The 20,219-nt window shown below is 36.7% G+C and overlaps 2 protein-coding genes across 3 annotated transcripts in view; one reads left to right on the top strand and one right to left on the bottom strand.

Annotated features, from left to right (window-relative positions):
* Positions 1 to 748: 748 nt before the first annotated feature.
* Positions 749 to 20,118, bottom strand: LOC140161134 (uncharacterized). Of its 2 annotated transcripts, none has more exons than XM_072184563.1 (6): positions 19,828 to 20,118; positions 14,885 to 15,106; positions 7,380 to 7,457; positions 4,530 to 4,711; positions 2,673 to 4,200; positions 749 to 1,623 (listed from the first exon to the last, which is right to left on the bottom strand). In XM_072184563.1, the coding sequence occupies exons 1-4, from the start codon at positions 19,858 to 19,860 to the stop codon at positions 4,532 to 4,534; spliced, it is 513 nt and encodes a 170-aa protein (XP_072040664.1). In that variant the 5' UTR covers positions 19,861 to 20,118; the 3' UTR covers positions 749 to 1,623; positions 2,673 to 4,200; positions 4,530 to 4,531. The 2 variants fall into 2 exon arrangements, with proteins under 2 accessions (XP_072040664.1, XP_072040663.1); XM_072184562.1 differs by having other exon boundaries at positions 750 to 1,623.
* The window catches only part of LOC140161135 (putative methyltransferase DDB_G0268948), a 37,271-nt gene continuing 30,694 nt past the window's right edge, over positions 13,643 to 20,219 (top strand). The window contains exon 1 of the mRNA XM_072184565.1: positions 13,643 to 13,812. The gene's annotated coding sequence lies outside the window, so the exon portion shown is untranslated. The remainder of the gene's footprint in view (positions 13,813 to 20,219) is intronic.

Genomic DNA, 20,219 nt, shown 5'->3' with positions numbered 1-20,219 from the left:
GCGCATTAATGCCATGTTAAAAACACATTAACTTTAAGTACACGCATGACACCCACCCCACAGTTCAGCGCGCGAGTGCATATGCCCCCCCATACATATTTCTTTAAAAGAAGATGCAATTCAGGTTAATGCAATAAGATGCTTTAAGTTAATACAAAACTTGTACAAAAAATAGTACTTTACAGGTATATATATATATATATATAATTACAAGTTTACTTTACAAGTGACTAACTTTGGAATTTAAAGTGCTCAAACCCATTACAGGTGAGCTATAGAAACAAATTCAAAGTATAGACCTCTGGCAAGGCAACCGTTACTTAAAGTTTCACGGAATATACCCTCACTTACGATCATTGGGTAAACCGATCATCAGACGGATAGTTTGTCAAGATTTCAAATTTACAGAAATGTTTATACGAGTATATACATTCTGTGGTGTCAAAATCATGACGAACCAAGCCAACCAGAACAGTCTCTACTCCAAAGTTAGTCACTTGTAAAGTAAACTTGTTATTATACGCCCCCACTATTTTTAGTGGTTGAGCACTCTCGACTACTTTTGGAGTAGAGACTGTTCTGGTTGGCTTGGTTCGTCATGATTTTGACACCACAGAATGTATATACTGTATAAACATTTCTGTAAATTTGAAATCATGACAAACTATCCGTCTGATGATCGGTTTACCCAATGATCGTAAGTGAGGGTATTCCGTGAAACTTTAAGTAACGGTTGCCTTGCCAGAGGTCTATACTTTGAATTTGTTTATATATATAATTATGTATGTATATACAGGCTGTATAAAAATGATTGGCATATCCATCTGTCCGCCCATCGGTTTCCAGTGAATATGCATGGGAAAGACTGCCACATCAACCCTATTTTTAACTTATTCCTGATATTTAAAAAAAAGTAATACTGTAATATTCCATTCATTTTTACGCGAATCTAGTGTTGCATTGGAAGAAGCAGGTTTTTCAATAAAGAACAAAACATTACTGCACAGCTATCAATCATTTTGAAACAGCCTGAGTATATACTTGATATTTTACTATGTGTTAAAGTTGTCTAAATTCTATACTGTACTCTAAATGCCATTTTTTATTATTTTTTCACTGAACAAAAGCAACTAGAAACACCATCATACCCGGATCTAAATTAACACTAATATCAGAAACTGGTTTTGAAGTAACTATATTAAGACTTTCTTGAACCTGCACAGTTACAGCAAATTTCCATTTTAGACAGTCTGATGAAGCTTCTAAAACAAGTCCTGCTGTAGTTCGTCTTTCATATACATATATACAGTTACTCGAACCAGCTAAGGTTGTAGTATGACCCAACACTTTCATATATTTCAAATGCCATTTTGGAGTTCCATGTGAATTGGGCTTTCTAATTTGTGTTTTTAAAGAGCACACGCAGACAGGACCTGACACGCCCTTATCCCTGCATTTGTCGTACACCGCGTATCTAGTTATTCTTCCATAATGAACTAATTTGACTAAATTGCTGTTGTTAGTTGGTGTTGATGTAGGCATCTCAAAGACCAATGCAAAGGTGTCTTCATCTTGCTCAGCTCCTCCCATTACATGTACATCAAATTCGAGAGTTTGCTCTTCCTATTGGTATAATAATAATAATAATAATAATAATAAACAAAACAAATATAAACATTTATCTTCAAGTCACTTTCGTAATGTAATACAATTTTCAAGGACAAACACTGGACCTACGATTATATTTCCTAGGTGGTTGTTTTGGTGTTTTTTTTAAAGCCTGGGATTTATAGTGCAGTGTGTCTCGTCTCAAGTTGATAGTGCATGACGCCATATTGGATTTTGCAGTGGCAGTTTCAAATCAGTGCATTTACGCGGTTACGTTGCCAGCGTACGGACAAATTGCTCTTCTACATGTGTGTATACGCGCGATTCGAATCTGCCACTCCGAAATCAAACATGGCGTTACTCTAGACTTGAGACGAGACAGACAATTATAGTTATATCACAATTTCATTATTTCAAAGCTATAAGTTAACTCATCTATTTATTACACAGGATGTGTCATCTGTTGTTGGGAAAGTGGGACTCAAAGCAGTTTGTGGATCCTCGGACATTATGTTCATCCAAACAGCTTAACCTATAGATGTATGACTGAAACTGATGATACATTCCACGCAAAATGTGACGTCCTATGTCAAAACCAGACACTTTGGGCAGGATTGTAAATGGAGAAAATAGCCAAAAATCTGCCCGGGCGGGGGTGATTTTTTCACAATTTGGGTTTGTTGCGAATTTGTGATGTTATTATTGTTTAAAATATTGTCTGATAGTTTCAGATCGGAATATAACTGGCATCTTGTATTTTTGAGACATTTTTCAAGGTAATTTCTACTCTCAACATTGTCAATGATATTTTTAAAGACTGATATCTCAATTTCCAATTTTATAATACCATAACTTAGGAATGTCCGATTTCATTGGAGAAAACGGAGCAAAATATCTCTATATTTAAGATATGTAAAAACCTCAAAATTGATAACCTGCCCAAAAGTATCTGGTTTTGACATGGGACGTCACAAATAATGTGCAACAGCAAACATGACATAATAATAGCAGTACAGAAACTTATGAAAGTAACGTATCAAATTAGCAATGCAGCCATACTATACCTTATAAACAGTCTTATATACGTTGGTAACACGGATTGGTATTAGTCTCTGACACGCACCAAATCCTGATTTTGATTGAGTGTTTGCTTTCTTAAACTGATCCTGGATAATATTATTGATGTGTCCTATCGCATATTCTGCCAATAATAGTACATCTGTAGTATTTGTTACCCCTAGTACTGGTTTTCCTCGTTCACATATACATTTTCCGGCTTCGGGAGAGATTCCCATAGATTTACATGTTCTGTTAGGGCTGATTTCATTAAAAAGTCCCATAGGATCCACATCATATTTCTTTGCATCAGTAACTGTGTAATTGGCATGTCCTGGTTTTAAAGATAGCAACGTATGCCTTAAATCTAGAATATTAACCATGCGATCTTGATTGACTCCAAGCGAATGTAGTTTTTAGCACCAATATGTTGTTCTATGTCCTTGGAAGCAATAAGGAAGAGTACTGGATGCGCCATCTCAATGTTGGATTCTCTCGTTTTTTGCACAAAGGTACCGTACTTATTGCCATGATCTCCGAACATTAGAGTTATAGTGTTATCTAGCGAGGTGAGGTATTTGACATATTTTGCAAGACTTTCGTCTAATGTCTGTATTCGACGTCCACTACTCTCATGTCCTAGATTAAGATCCACATAGTGGAAGAATGGTTTGTTAATATCATCTAGTTGCCTTTGCATCAACTCTAATGATGACATAATGTAGTGAGTCTGATATAATCCATTATAGCATATTGCAACGTTTTCATAAAAGAGGTCACTTATGTTGTTAGCTTTCATTATTTCGCAGTTAGATAATGATATATCTATTTGATCAATACCTTTATTTTGTAAGGCTTTCTTCAGCTTATTCCACTCGCTGACGTATGACTTGGTATTCAGGTATTTAACGCCTAAGAATTTGGGTATACCACAAGCACAGTTTTGAACGCTCCATGTCCAGCACAAATCATCAATCCACATTGTATGATAGCCATCGGTCTTGAAAATCTTAAACATGTTACCGATAGAGGAATGGTGATCTACTAAAAGCGACGGGTCTTAATAGCCCCTGAAGTTAATGCTACTGTATTTACATAAGTACCACCTTTAAGAGATTGCATTAGGTTGTAATTGAATACATGAGCCTCATGGTTATCTCGGATATCTTGCAACTGCTTCACGGTCTGCGGCATTGAGCGAAAGAAATGGCTATGTGACGTTGAGTCAAGCCATATGATGTTAATATTAGTTGCATTGGTGTATTTAACATCACCCCCTTCAGAAATAGTCTGAGGAAGCAATAGAAGCTGGCGAGCAATTGTGTTATTGTTTAACCTACAAGTAACAAAGCAGAACCCATAGTTAGGTTTTATCGGAGTACTTTTAATTTGGTCTAGTATAGACTTCTGGAGACTAAGTATACTAGGGTGTTTCGTCCATTTTAGCGTTCCGTCATCAGCAGAAATTTTACCGAGTGATATGGAGTGTTTACATAGCTGCTGAGAACAAACTACCCGTTGATTATCTCCATCAATCTGTTAAAACAAAACGAAAATCTTTAAGTACGTGTTTGAATACGATGTGCTCAAATCTATTTGATTTAAGAGTTTCGAAGCGAGCTGAATGCTTTATTTAGAAAGATTAATTTTAAGTTAAGCATCCTAATTTTTAGAAAACATATTTTCTGATTTTTTTTACAACCAATTTTAAAAAATAACACAAAATATTACAATTATGAACTAACTCTTAGCCAAAACTAAATATTTTGAATGTTTCGACTTGTGCCAAGTTTTAGAATTTGGTGACTACAAATGTTTAAAAAAACACGTGTAAAATTGTTTGAAGATATCTTTAAAATACTCACTCTTATCTCACAAATATTATGGCTTTCTTGATGTATACACGTTGGCCTTGGGGAAGAAAAAAAACTTGTTGAGCCACATGACATGAACCAGTTCTTGGTTTGGGTCGTTTGCAAGTCACTATTGGAGATGGCGCAGAATTGTTATCAAAACGTGGTACTTCACATGTGTCCTCTTCTAAATCCTAGAATGACAAGATAAACACAGGCAAATCGTTACATGGACATCATAAATAATAATAATATAATAATACATGCAATTTATTAAGACCCTTATATTCCAACTAGAGGAGGAAGATTATGTACAAAACAAAGGAATCATCTCAAATGAACATCACCAAAGCTAAAGTGAGAGGAAACTCAACTGGAATGTACAAGGCTTGAATTCACCGGGAAATATCGATTTCCTTACTGAAGAATGCAGCAGCTACAATAATAGACTTGGTAGCATTGACTGAACTTCACTGGCCAGGTCAAGGTAAAACCAGACATAACAATTGGGAGATCATCTACTCTGGACTTGACACCAATTAAAGGGAAAACACAGTGGACCTCATGATGTCCCGCGCAGCAGCAAGATCTCTACTTTCCTATGAGTGTATCTCAGACAGGCTAGTGGTATCAAGGTTCAACTGCAGACATATAAAGCTTTCCATCATAGTGTGCTACATCCCTACCAATAGTAAGACCAGGGCTGATGACATTCCTAATAAAGATGCTATCTATCTCCAACTGGATGACCTGATTTCAAGCATCCCAGCTGATCATTGGAGATATGAATATCCAAGTAAGGAATGATGATAATATCTGGAAACCCGCACTTAGAAGCCACGCCAAGGGATTGCTGAATGATAATGGTATCCGGCTTCTGTCTGGAACACAATCTCATTGTTGGATCGTCACTCTTCCCACACAAGAAAATCCGATAAGTTAACTTGGAACTCTCCCAATGGAAGGACAGTCAACCAAAGTTACCATACCTTAATCAACCGGAGATGGCGTAACTACTTGAAAGACGTCAGAGTGTACACAGGAGCTGATGTTGGAAGTGACCATAACCTGGCAATTACTTCCATCCAGGTATCTCTATCAGCTAACAAACAGCAGAAGAAACAACCAAAATATGACAACAGTTAACTGCTAGAGAGGGGTGTTTTGACACGCTTTAATGCTACAATCGGTGGAAGGTTCCATCATTGGCTGAACTAGATGCTAACACTGATGTTGATGAAGAGTGGAATGTATTTGTTGATAAACACAGAATCAATAGAATCGATTCAGAAAGAAGAAGAAGGCAGACTGGATCTCAACCGAGACAAAAGAGCTTATTGATAAGAGAAAGGCAGCCAAACCAGCAATGGATAGTGGCTACCGTGAACTCAACAGGCAGACAAGAACTTGCTTAAGAAATGACAAAAAGACATGGATGAGCAAGATTGCTGATGACTTGGAAGTAGCCCCAAGTAAAAATAACACGAGAGATGTATGAGAGATTGGTAAAACCAGCAGAAAGGCCTAGCAGATACGAGATGCCCATGGAGAAATGCATAAGGATGCGGCTGCTCGACTGCAGAGATGAGCTGAATATTTTGAAGACCTGCTCAACGTTGAAGAGCCTAGTAAGTTGCTAGACTTCTCAAGCTTCAATCCTTGAACATTCATAATGGAACCACCAACCAGAGAAGAACTTGACAAGGCGATTAGCCTGCTTAAAAGAAACAAAGCACTGGGTATTGATAACATCCCCCCTGATCTTAGTGCCGACAACATCAAAGAATGGTTGCTGAGAATCTGCAAACTGATATGGCAAACCGAGAAAACACCAAGAGAATGGACACAAGGCATAATCCTTCCACTACCAAAGAAGGGAGACCTTTCTTACTGTAGCATTACTGTAGCAATAACCGTGATATCATTCTACTGGACATTGCAGGCAAAGTTTTCTCCACAATCTTACTTCTAAGAAGAATGAGGGAAAACCAAGCTGGTTTTAGAAAGGGACGCTCATGCCAGGATCAAATATTCGGCCTGAACCAAATCATTGAGAAATGTCTGAAACAAGATAAAAGAACGGCATTCCCCTTTATTGTCCATGATAAACAGTCACCAACGACGTTACAGATTCGATGAAGAATTAAGTTAAATTAAACAGGTCATTGTGTGTTTTGAGACCTTTCTTGAAAGCACTTTGACTAGAAATTACACGAAGTCTGCAGGGTAGCTTGTTCCATACTGCAGGTGCTGCCACAGCAAAAGCCCTTTCACCATAGTTTGGGGAAACTTCGGGCATAGGCGCACCTCAGAAGCCGATCTCATGGCCCTTCTTGGTTTGTGCTCCACAACTACAATCTTAGAAATAATTGTTCGAACACTTTTAAGGCCTTATTGGAAATGGTCCCCCTTGGAATGCCCAATATGCTCATATTCACCATATCTTCTCCCAACATTGTTTGGTGGGGAAAGGGGAGGGGTATGCTTAAGATGAACATTGAGACAACACTATTATAATTCTTAGTTTTCAGTGACTTATATAGCGTGAGCACGATACTAAGAAGAATATGGGAATTACAGTGGGTGTTCGAATACATTTTTCCGGGATTGTAGCTCGGCTATGTATTCAAGACAGATTGGTGCCATTTCTACTGACCACTGAAAGACTTTATTTTGCTCTCACTGAATGACTCCCTTAAAACTGTTTTTGCTTATTTAGTTCTGCATACAATGGTTTCTCCCTTAAGCAGCGCATGAGTCTTTAAGTCTAACTTGAAGGTTTCGATTGAAGGTGTGACACCCCTACCCCCTTTACATTATTATAAAATGCAGTTAGTAACCCATTTCTAACATCGTACTTACCGTATTATCGTGAGGTGTAGTGTTGTAGTCCAGTCGTTCAGAACCAGACGCAAACAATGATAGATGAAAATGAATCACCTGAACACAGAGACAACGGTGAAAAGAGACATCCAAGTGATGAAAATGATAATCAATAAACAGTAAAACAAATCCAGTTGATGAAAATATTAATCAAACTTATTAATGAAAGGGTTTTTTTTATTTGCTATACATTCCCAGCAAACACAAAAACGTTTTAAAAACGTTTTAAATAAGTTATATTTTGGCTTTTGGTTTAGGTAAAACGTTTTAATAACATTAAAATGTCGGGTTATATAAAGGTCATGAAAACGTTTTAAAACGTTTTGTATGAAAACACGCAACAACAATATTTTTGAAATGTTTGCAAAATGCTATTGTAAACATTTTTTTCAAACATTTTTTGCCAAATATTTTATCAACACTTAAATAACATATTGTTAAAATATTTGCAACCAGCAAACACAGAAATGTTCTTAAGATGTTATTTTCAAAACGTTTTAATAACATTTAAATGTCGGGTTATATATAAAGGTCATGAAAACGTTTTTAAAACGTTATTGCAAATATCTAGAGCAAACATTTTTCGCAAAATATTTTTTCAACCTCAAAATAACATTCTCTTTAGAATGTTTTGTATCAAATTTTCCAAAATGTTTTTGGAATGTTATTAAAACGTTTTTATACCCTTTATATAACCCGATATTTAAACGTTTTCTGTAAAACATTTTGTGTTTACTGGGCAATATATTATCAAAAAATGTTTTTTAATGTTATGAAAACGTTTTATACCCTTAATATACCCTTTTTATAACCCGACATTTAAACGTTTTCTGACAACCTTTTATAACCTTTTGCGAATGATGTCGAAAACGTTTTGTGTTTGCTGGGTTGGTTAACCCTCGCATCACTTATCATTTCAGTTTCGAAAATGAGATCACTAAAATGATTTAGTTTGTATGTGCAATTAAGTTGAGACCTCTATTTTTGCATTTTTCTCAAAAAATTATAACACACTGGTAACAAAAAGTTATGTATATTATAGGGGCAAGGAATCCAATTTACTACACTGAAACTTCAGTGACTCAAGACAAGCGGTTCAGTATATATGATAGGAAATGAGGTTCATCCTAGCGGTACCTTATTTCTTATCATAAATAACAAACCGCTTGTCTTGAGTCACTGAAATTCCAGTGTAGTTATTGGATTCCTTGCCCCTATATATACATAACTTTTGTTACCACTGTGTTATTAGTTTTTGAGAAACATTCAAAAATAGACACAAATTTATCGAGGGGTGTAGTACCCCCTTGACGGAGTTGAGCGAACAGCAAAGTTTGGCAATGGGTGGACGATTTAATTATTTTTTCCCTCATATCAGAGAAAATAACTTTTTGGATGGGCAAATGTAGGCTTATTAATGGCATTTATGTGTTTGGATTTCCCAAAATGTAGACTTGTTTTTGCGGCGAAAACGGATTTGATATAAAAAGTGGACCCTATTATATTTTTTCATTTTCAGCTTATTTGACCTCAATGACCTTTGACCTCAGTGTGTGAACTTGGTACACCACCATTAAATGAAAGTTCCCATATGAGGCTGGGGTCATGTACAGGATTCTTTTAGAAATTTACTTTGCATTTTCATGCTATATATGCCAAGACCTACAAAATACATTAACGGTTTTTAAAAAGTGGTATTACCATTTATCATGTTTATGTTAAAATATTAGCAATTGCGTGTAAAAATATAAACACAAATGTTAATATTTGACTTGTTATAAAGTGTTACTCAAATAGTGTTAATCTATTAACACTTGTTTTTGGAGATTGTTCTTAATGTGTTAAAGCGTTTAAAATGAACATCCTCATTTAAGGGTTGTGTATAGCTATATCAGGTGGGTAGGGGTAAAAGTAAGATTATTGCCATTTTGACCAAAACACGTACGCATTTATGATTTGCCAAACAGAAACTAACAGAATAACACCTAAAAGTATCATTTTTTGATCATTTTGCATAAATACGACTTTCCACGATTTACAAAATGTTTGTACCGGGTGTGCCTGTTGTCAAGTCGATGACAGACACGCGTACCAACCTTGAATAATTATACTGAATTGTGATGTAACATTCCGTACAGAGGGTATTCAATACGGCGTGACAGAGCCATTATCATTCAAATAAAAGTCTGGCCTCCATAAGGTAACAATAAAACAGGTAATATGTATGACTGGTCGTGAAATCGATCTTGAAACCTGGCTCGCTGTCATCTTAAGCTACAGGGTGTCACTTGCATTTATTATGGAGTGCAGAATTAACTATCCATTTGTTGCCGAAATCAGTAACATGGAATTGTGGACATAGCTAGTTCTTGCTCTGAGCCCTCGTAATATTGAAAACACATGAAAAGGTCACTTAATCCAATATCAAGAATTATACAGTGTTTTAAGCTCTACATATGTGCCAAATTTGGTGTATCTCCTATGACAACTGTATGATGTCTACACATAATTGCAAAGTAGGCCTATGCGATAGTGATAAAGCAGCAATGTCTTGTGCTTATGAAGCCTTTGTTGTAAGTTACACATATGCAATTTTTACACGTGCAAAACATCCAGTTTTAAGAATATCAATATCACGCCAAAACGAATGAAGTTTTTGCAATGAAAGTAACACAATAAGTAGGTGACATTTATGCCATTGTATTTCACGTACCGTACTCAAATTAAATGTGACCGTACAGCACGAATGAGCCGTAAATGTCCTCAATTGTATTCTGAGTTACAGTGTAAAATGGGCATGAAGGTCATATTCATAGGTATTTCAATTTGGTGCTACGTGTATCTCATTAAATGAGGTACACGTAGCACCAAATTGAGGTACCTATGAATACGACCTTCATGCCCATTTTACACTGTAACTCAGAATACAATTGAGGACATTTACGGCTCATTCGTGCTGTACGGTCACAAATACAATGTTGATTAATGTTTTCAAACACGGTATAGATCATTCTGGAACACCCTGTATCTTAGAACCGTCCTTCAACACAGGTGACAGTATAATTGTTATATTGTTCCGGTCCATTTACAACATAGCCTTCCTGATTTTAATACACGATGATACAATAAAACACGAGCTCGGTTTGAATGGTTGTGGAATCAAACTAGAGACCTGTTCCTTTGTCACATTAATAGACCTAATAAATCAAGCAGAACGATTTCATCCCAAATCCTTTCACAGAATTGACCGTGTTTCCAGCGCTGCAGTGTTGGTATTAACTTTGGGCTTCTTATGAATTGATTGTCAATACATTACAGGTATATGTATACATTAAAACTCAAACGGGAGAAAGAATCGCGCATACGCACGTTAGAACATATTAAACATTGTTTTAAAATTGTATATTACAATTTATTTACATTAACATTGTATCCTAAATAACATGGACATTTGGGTGATATTTAGTGCCGATTTGTCCCAATTTGCTTTTGACTTGCCTGGCAACACATGGCTTGTCGTGTGAAGAAGCTTGAAGACAAAGTTGGAGACCCATAAGGAATTATATTTGTTCTCAAACGGAATCATGATAAAAATCGTAAGTAAAAGTAATTAAATAACATAGCGCTATTAGCTCGCCTATGAACCTTGGTATTCGTTAGTTAACCGGATAAATAACTTTGGCAAAACTGACAAATTTGTACCAAAATTGGCGTTAACTCGTTACTGTCGAAAATGCACAAAATATGGCTTCCGTGAATATAAACAAATTGATATTTAAAAATTGGTTAATTGTATTACCATAAATCGAACATGGACATGCAGGATGGTATCTCTAGAAGTCTTTTTGCCTAAAAAATTGGAATTTTGTTGAATTTAAAGTAACAAAATAACATGCGCCAGACAGTGGTAGACGAGAGTGTAAAATCAGGTAGTATTTTGTGTATTGACGAGCTTCGAACATGCCTTCGTTGCATTCCGAAGTCGCAAATATCTATCATAATTCTTATTTCAAGGTCCTGTAAATACCTCAGCAAAAAGATAGGGTCATCGTCCAACACGGACTGCTCGAAAAGAGTTCACCTATAAAAAACTGCGTGGGCTGTTATGTGTCGTTATATGTACAGGCATATTTGAAGAATTTCCTATCAACTAATAATATTAAGATTGCTAAAATATTAATCTAAAGACTTCAATCTTTCATGTGCACCATAAATTTTGCACCTGAGATAGATATTGCTAGGCAAAATTTCACAGCAAACATGGCAGTTTTCTCCCATTTCGGAGATATTTGAGACAATACAGCTCGACCCCTTAATGGGTTTTTTTAGTGTTAATGTGTTAATAAAGGTGTGAAAATTTTAATATTTTAACACACAATTGTTAAATGTTTTAACACAAATGTTAATATTTTAACACATTAACGGTTAACGTGTTTCAAAAGTGTTACTCAAATAGTGTTAATCTATTAACACTTGTTTTTGCAGTGAAATATCTGACGACAACCGCGAAAGCCGAGAACCGCTCTAGTTATAAGTTATTAATTTTGAAAAAGATTACTGTCACATTTTGGCGGGAATCCCGCCCAAAATTTCAACCAAAAAGAGCTAGTCACCTTAAAAGTGTCAATCAGAAAAAGAACTGATAAAGCTAAAGTCATGAAAGGAGTGACAAATTTCATATGCCTTTATCTGGACTTATATCCGCGGTGTAAATATAGATGCGATAACTATTTTGTCACCAATTCTGCATCTGAGGATAACACTTTTGGGAAAATTAACCATTTAAAATGATCTGGACTACAGATTAAAAAAAAAGAGCAGCTGGTGGTGTCATTAATTTGTTTAATCGGCCAATGTTTATGTAAATAGGCCTATACACCAGTCGCAGAGTATACATTTCGAAGTCCAACAGCCAAAATAGGCGCATTAAAACGAAACCAGAAACCGAAACTCGGAAAGGGTAGGTGGTCTGCAAAAAAATGGTCCATGCACTAGTTTTCGAAATATACTTCTCTTCTTCGTTATAGGGGCCGTCCATAATTTTCGCCATTTTAAGTTATGCACACAGCGTGCGTAAGAGGGGGGGGTAAACATTTGGGCATTTGTGCATAAGAAAAATGGCCCCTTCACCGGGTTTGTGATGCAAGAAAGGATGCACACCTTGATTTCAGAAATTTAGATTGAACTAATATTATTTATTTTTCATGTTTTATTTATGTGGAAGTCTTTTAGACCAATAAAGAACTGGCACGCATGCGATTAGAAATTAATGGTGTTAAACTTTATCCGAAAGTTTATCTGATATGGGGAAAGAAAATGAAGTTGCAAGGAGACCTTCACACCATTCCTACAGTTTAATTTTGATTTATATAGTGGGTACTCCCGCACCAAAGTTGCATCGTATACGCCCCAGGTATCCACAGGGTATTTGGATCAGTAATAGGCCCCTACTCGATCATGGCAAATTTTTCGCCATTTTATTTGTGCATAACTCGAGGGGGAAGGGGGGTAAAACGTTATGCACACTTTGTGCGTAAGTGAAAATGGCGAAAATTATGGACGGCCCCTAACTCGAGGGGGGAGGGGGGTAAAAGTTATGCACACTTTGTGCGTAAGTGAAAATGGCAAAAATTATGGACGTCCCCTAACGCGATTATATAGGCCTAGCCTATCAAAACAAACAAGCTGAAAGATAAAAGAGGAAGGGGGACCGTAGCCCTACTTGTATGGTAAGTTTCTGTTGGGGTTTTGTTCACTCTATAAATTAAAAAATAGTAAAAATTACTCAATGTTCGGAGTAAAAAGGGAACAGAACAACAAAATGAGTCCAATGGAACTTAATATTGATTAAAAGATTACTCACTATGAGTCGGCCTACAATTTAATCAACATTGAGTTCAATTCACTCATTTTATATTATTGCTCTGTTCCCTTTTTACCCCGCTTTTTACTCAACAGTAAAAAAAGGCCTACTGTTGTAGGTCCTGTGGTTCTTGAGTTATGTTGTAAAGTATATGATTTGAAGAATGAACTTTTGCAAAACATCAAAGTGTTATTTTTCAACCCGGGTATTTTTCAGTAATATAATGAAAATCGACCAACAATACCTTCCCTTAATTTGTGTGTGATCCAGCGTCATGTATGGGGCCATCCATAATTTTCACCATTTTGAGTTATGCTCAAGAGGGCGCAGCACTAAATCACTACGCATTTTATGTATAAGAACGAAATTCGGCTAATAGATGAGATTATGTGATTGTAGCAACTATATCATTTATACCGACATGTTCACTCAATATCAGCTCATATCAATTCGACAAGCGCCTTAGGCCCTACATGCAGAAAAAAAACCCGGACATTTTATCTCAAAAGCAATACTCTGTGGCGGATAGGACAACTTCGACATTGAAATGTGAGTATTATTATTAGTATATTTTTGTCCTTATTTTTTGCACCGCGAAAAATTATGAGATTTTAAAACATTTTATTCATAATAACCAATTGACCTAAGAAAATTTCACTGGATTTGTTTAATTCGTTTTTCTGTAATAATTTCAATAACATGCCAACAGAGGGTGAGTGCTTTTCTCTTTAATGTTTAACTTTGGTCTATTATGGAACGGTCCTATATACCATTTGCTTATACCAGAATAGACTACATAAAGGGCGTTTCCTATCCTGGAGGATGATCAATATGGCAGCAAAGGGACGTCTGTCCGTGAAAGTTTAGATTGTCACTGTTGCGACAAAAGACGTGAAACCCATAGTTTAATTTAACATACCAATAACATTTCCCCCATACATGATGTGATCCCGAGAGGCTGCATTTTGATTTATAGATTTTCATGAAAATGTGGTTTAAGAAAGGACGTTTCTCAACATTTCTCAAAACAATCTGTATAATATATTGAATCCAAAATTCTAATCTACCTTATCATTATTATATTATTAGAAAAAGTATAGTTTGACCTATCTCCGACATACAGTTCTTGAGTTATGGGGTATAGGCATAAAGGTCAAATTTTGGTTTCCATCATTGTCCACAGAGGGTGAAGCCATCATAGGTTTCTACAGTGAAATCCGTAAAAAAAAATCATTTCGCTCTTGTAAAATTGTTCCAAGATATACTGACCTTTTACTTGTTAGTTAGTTTGAAATACTAGTAGTCATAACCCTTTTATATTTAGGAGGAGATTGGATGATACCTAGAATATCGGTATGAGGTTTATACCTGAAAAATAGGGGGCTGCAACAATCCCCTTCTTCGTAGTCCGTGTTACAAAATATGGCTCAGTATAGTTCTAGTGTTAAATTATATGTGTTTCTGTTCCTTTGCCTTTGGTCTTGTTCATTTGAGCACTTGTAGAAAATGGTTAGACCATGGTAGGTATTTATTATTATTATCTAATATAATACCTACCATGGTTAGTCATAATGCATTGTTGAAATCAAAAATGATGTTATCACAATACCACAAACCTTACCTTATCAGAGTCAGCCATGCCTATGTACGATAGTGGGTTACTACCGAAAGTTTCGGTAAACCAGTTATCCGCTATCAACCCAAATGTACAGATGACGAATAGACCGATTGCTATTCTGTATCTAACAGCAAATGCTTTGTTGCAAAAGTGATGTTGCTGCTTGGTGGTCTCACTCGTTTTCATTCTGTGCTTCGTTTTCGCTCTCTTAGTAAATGTATGTGCCTGTAAGTAATAAGTGATTAATAATAATTGCGTCCGATTGAAAAATTCCAGGTTAAAAGCTACCGTTATAATGCTACTGTATATAAGCAAACATTTTGGCGTAGTACAGTATCCGGGTACAGTCAGTACAAAGCTAAAGGGCTAGTTTACGGTGGCCTTGGCCATTTCAGATTTATCCGCAGGTGATACATGTAGCATTGTTACTCGTTGCGTTCTGAAGGACAAGTAAACTTCAGTTGACCTGCTAGCTGCTGACCTTCATGACACCACTCTTACAATGAGAGCATCGGACTATAATGCAATGAGCTATTTAGTTAGGGGAAAAAGTTCACTTTGGTGACCACTCTCTGGCTAGTAAGGTTTGACGATTGATTCGTCTTCTATGGACCATTTAGAAAAAAATTAGCCACCATGTGGTCCATGTCCCTCGTGAAAATCCCGGCATTTTTTGCTAGAGGCCAAAATCCAAAATGGCCGCTGCCACCATTTTGAAAACTTAAGTTTTGAACCAGAGCACCTATAATCATGCACAAAGACACTTTTTCGGATATGTCGAGTACAAGGATTCCGATTCTGACATTAGTTTGACATTACGGTATAATTTTCACCCAGAAATCCAAGATGGCCCCCATTTCATGCTAAGCGTAAATGTGATTTTTGAAGAGAACGAAACCCAGGATAAGGCCGTTTAAACCACAGATCTGGCGCCATGTCTCTTATATGGGATTTAAACCCAAGATAAGGCAGTTTAAACCCCATATCTAGAGATAAGGAACCCAGATAAGTGGTTTAGACGGACACTTATCCTGGGCTTCTGCCTCCTTCAAAAATCAGGCATTTACGGTAAGGAACGTACCAAATGGGGGCCATCTTGGATTTCTGGCAAAATTATGTTGTAACGTCAAATTAATGTCAGATTCGGATTTCTTGGGGTCGACTTACCGGAAAAAGTGTCTTTGTACACGATTTTAGGTAATCTGGTTCAAAACTTTTTTTTTTTTTTTTTTGCGCCGGCGGCCACCATCTTGGATTTCTGGGTAAATATGAGTTCGTAATGTCAAAGTAATGTCAAATTTGAAATCCTTGTGGTCGACTTGTCCAAAAAAGTGTCTTTGTACACGATTTTAGGTCCTCTTGTTCAAAACTAAATTTTTCATGATGGTGCCGGCCACCATCTTGGATTTCTGGGTGAAAATTATGCCGTAATGTCAAACTAATGTCCGAATCGGAATGCTTGTACTCGACATATCCGAAAAAGTGTCTTTGTGCATGATTATAGGTGCTCTGGTTCAAAACTTAAATTTTCAAAATGGTGGCGGCGGCCATTTTGGATTTTGGCCTCTAGCAAAAAATGCCGGGATTTTCGCGAGGGACATGGTGGCTAATTTTTTCTAAATGGTCCATAGAAGACGAATCAATCGTCAAACCTTACTAGCCAGAGAGTGGTCACCAAAGTGAACTTTTTCCCCTAACTACTTATCTGGAAAATTTTACACTGAGTAGCCATAATCAAGGAAGATATTTTAGAGGGTTTGGGTCCGGGTGTGGGCGTATTCGTGGGGAAACGCTTTTCCTTTTCTCATCCCGGGATCTCATCATAACATTGTAAATTTATCTTTCATTTAAAAGTGTGTTCCCGCAATTAAGCATAAGCACTCCCCTGGATTATCGAGGTCCTCATTATCTCGAGGATGATCATTTTTTGCGAAAACACACAAAAAGCAAAGAAAGGAGACTTTACTTGGTCTGTATAATAATAGAGCAAAGAAGAGATGCCATAAATACAAGGTATCTTTTCTTAACTTTTTTGCGGGCCCCTTGAGGTCCTGTTTCTTTGTTTTCATGGGCCCATTAAGGTATGTTTCTTTATTTTTTACAGGCTCCCTAGGACCATGGGCCCGGGGGTAACGCACCACCTTACCCCTCCCCCAGGCTTGTCGGTGGCTTGAATCCGCTCTAGCTTGTCCATGCCTTGCCATGCCATGCTTTTTGGAATACCCAACCAGATGGAGTAGTCGGAAACATATCTGACAACGGCGCACCATCCTTCAAGAGCAGAGTGCAAAAACATCATATCTGTTAATACCATTATCAGCAGTAGATAGCTGCTTCATCAATACCAATATCAGTAATAGATAGCTACTTCGCCAATACTAATGTCGGCTGTAGATAGCTATACTTCGTCAATACCAATATCAGTAGTAGATTGCTACTTCATCAATACCAATATCAGCAGCAGATAGCTACTTCATCAATGCCAATATCAGCAGTAGATAACTACTTCATCAATACCAATATATATATTAATATCAGCAGTAGATATAGCTACTTCACCAATACTATAAATGTCGGCTGTAGATAGCTATACTTCATCAATACGAATATCTGCGGTAGATAGCTACTTCATCAATACCAATATCAGCAGCAGATAACTACTTCATCAATGCCAATATCATCAGAAGATAACTACTTCATCAATACCAATATCAGTAGTAGATAGCTACTTCATCAATACCAATATCAGCAGCAGATAGCTACTTCATCAGTACCAATATCAGCAGTAGATATATCTAATATTTAGCTATAGCTAAATCAGCAGTAGATATAGCTACTTCACCAATACTAATGTCGGCTGTAGATAGCTATATACACCAGGCACAAAAAGAAACTCGTCAGTTATATTCATCCTTGCTGTTCAATAACTTGATCATTTTGGATTATTCTGAAATACACATTTTGTTAATTGGACTTTTTTCTCTCATTTGACACCCTGTTCGTGAATATTGAGCAAGAATTGACCAAGATATGCGCCTCCAAACTCTCAAACCCCAAAATGAAAAGTTGCAATTTTAACGATTCAATTGTGCCTGTTACACTGTGTGCTTTATTGATTGGCCAGAGATTGGCCGTGGTGCTTGTGTGCAAAACAACGATGCGTTCCCATTGAAAATCGTTGAAAATGCAACTTTTGATTTTGGGGTTTGAGGCTTTGGAGGCGAATATCTTGGTCAATTCTTGTTCGTTTTTCACGAACAGTGTGTCAAATGAGAAAGCAAAGTTCAATTAACAAAATGTATATTTCAGAATAATCCAAATTTATCAAGTTTTTGAACAACAAGGATGAATATAACTGACGAGTTTCTTTTTGTGCCTGGTGTACTTGGTCAATACCAATATCAGCAGTAGAATGCTACTTCATCAATACGAATATCTGCGGTAGATAGCTACTTCATCAATACCAATAGAAGCAGCAGATAACTACTTCATCAATGCCAATATCAGCAGTAGATATCTACTTCATCAATACCAATATCAGCCGTAGATAGCTACTTTATCGATGACATGATATCGGGCCTTTTGAGGCTACATGTCTGTGCCCCCGTACATCGGGAAAAAGTTGCTGTCATTCGTATTTTTGTTAACCCCAATGGGTAATAGTTCCAATGCAAAAAGATTTATCCATGTGTCTCTTCAGCTGAATAAATCAGTTATGGGACATCCCGTGGGACATCGGGCCCTTTGAGGCCGCCTGGGCCCCCGTACAGGCCCAAATTGCTGTCATTGCAATAGGCATGAAAAGTATCCTCTTGGGAGTGATATCCAACAAGTTTTGTCCATGTGTCTCTTGAGCTGAATAAATGCTTTTTGGCCCCCTAATTTGTAACCCCCAGGCTGTCCCGTACAGGCTGTGACCCGGCAGCAATATGGAATATTGAATCTTGGCCTTATACTAACATAACCAGGCCATCAAACCTTTTGTGTCTTCTGAGCTGAATAAATCTTCTGGGCTCCCAGTCTACAATGGTTGTAGATGTCTATTTGTAGTGTTAAATTCATAATATCATAGCCATATATGCGATTGTGATACGCGGAAATTAAGTATCAATTTCTTTTATCATTCAAAGCATGTACAAAAACGTTCTCGATATCAACGTGATCAATGTTTTGATTGATTTAAATGTTTGTTTGGTATGCAAAGAAAAACTTTGTAATTTTAGGGGGGTGGGAGTTATTATTTTTGAACCCTGTATATAGGTGATGTTGTATAATATTAATAATAATAATAATAATAATAATAATAATAATAATAATAATAATAATAATAATAATAATAATGTGAATTTCTAAAATTTCCAAATTAATGGCGCTTAAGGCGCGATACAGAGATTATCTTACACTACATAATACACGGTGGCCTAGCGGAACGGGCACTGACTCATAATCGGAAGGTTGCGGGTTCGAGCCCCGGCGACGCCATCGTGTTGTGCCCTTGAGTAAGGCACTTTATCTCGATTACTCCTCTCCACCCAGGTGTTTAACTACCGGCATTCTTAAATGCTGGGAAGGTAACAGACTCGCTGTAGAGGAGGTGTAGCGATCCCCTATAGCAACATTACATGGAGGAGTCTGGCCCAATCGCCAATGAAAGAGAGATGGGCACTCCGATCACTGTTTATACAGGATCGTCTCCTTTACCTTTACCTTTTTACATAATAAAAATTAATTGAGCACTTTACATGCGCAATGGTATCATGGTTGTAGGTGCCAATTTGCAGCGTTTATGTAGCATACTTTGTATGGGATACGCGGAAATGGACGTAGATGCCAATTTGTAATAATTCCCGAGTATAATTCATTCCGTACTTCCTTAATCACTTAATATTTTTTGCATTTAGATGCGTATTTAGACTATATTCTAATAACAAGTTTGCCATACGTACCATTATAAGAGACGCTGCTGCATTCCTTACCATACTTTACGTGTTACGAATATGAGTCATAGTTGAAAATAATGGTCTGCACTTATAGTACTCTTAAACGAAGAGGACATTAATGTATGTGAAGCACCATCCAAATTTAACAAATCGTAATGTCTAACTTTGTCGAATGGTGTGTTATTTCCATCTTATTATATTTAAAAATCACTTAAGATTTAAACTGATGAATCCCGTGATGAATCTGATGAGCATCTTGGCACAACCTCCATTTCGCTCAGCCATTTCTACAGTGCATGTCACTGACCTCATTAATATGCAATGTTTTGTTGATTTTTAATTTTATGTATTTTAAAAGCAAAAAGCAAGTATTATTATTTTGTGAAAAAAAATATCTC

This window comes from Amphiura filiformis, chromosome 9, assembly GCF_039555335.1.
Source record: "Amphiura filiformis chromosome 9, Afil_fr2py, whole genome shotgun sequence".
Classification (NCBI taxonomy): Eukaryota; Metazoa; Echinodermata; class Ophiuroidea; order Amphilepidida; family Amphiuridae; genus Amphiura; species Amphiura filiformis.
This window is presented reverse-complemented; position numbering and strand designations above follow the sequence as displayed.

Bases quoted from the DNA above. Each gene is read 5' to 3' on its own strand.
- LOC140161134 (XM_072184562.1), bottom strand. From the start codon at position 3,047: ATGGTTAATATTCTAGATTTAAGGCATACGTTGCTATCTTTAAAACCA. The intron at 1,624-2,672 runs GTATAGTATGGC...TTATACCAATAG, and splicing joins TATATAAGACTGTTTATAAG to GAAGAGCAAACTCTCGAATT.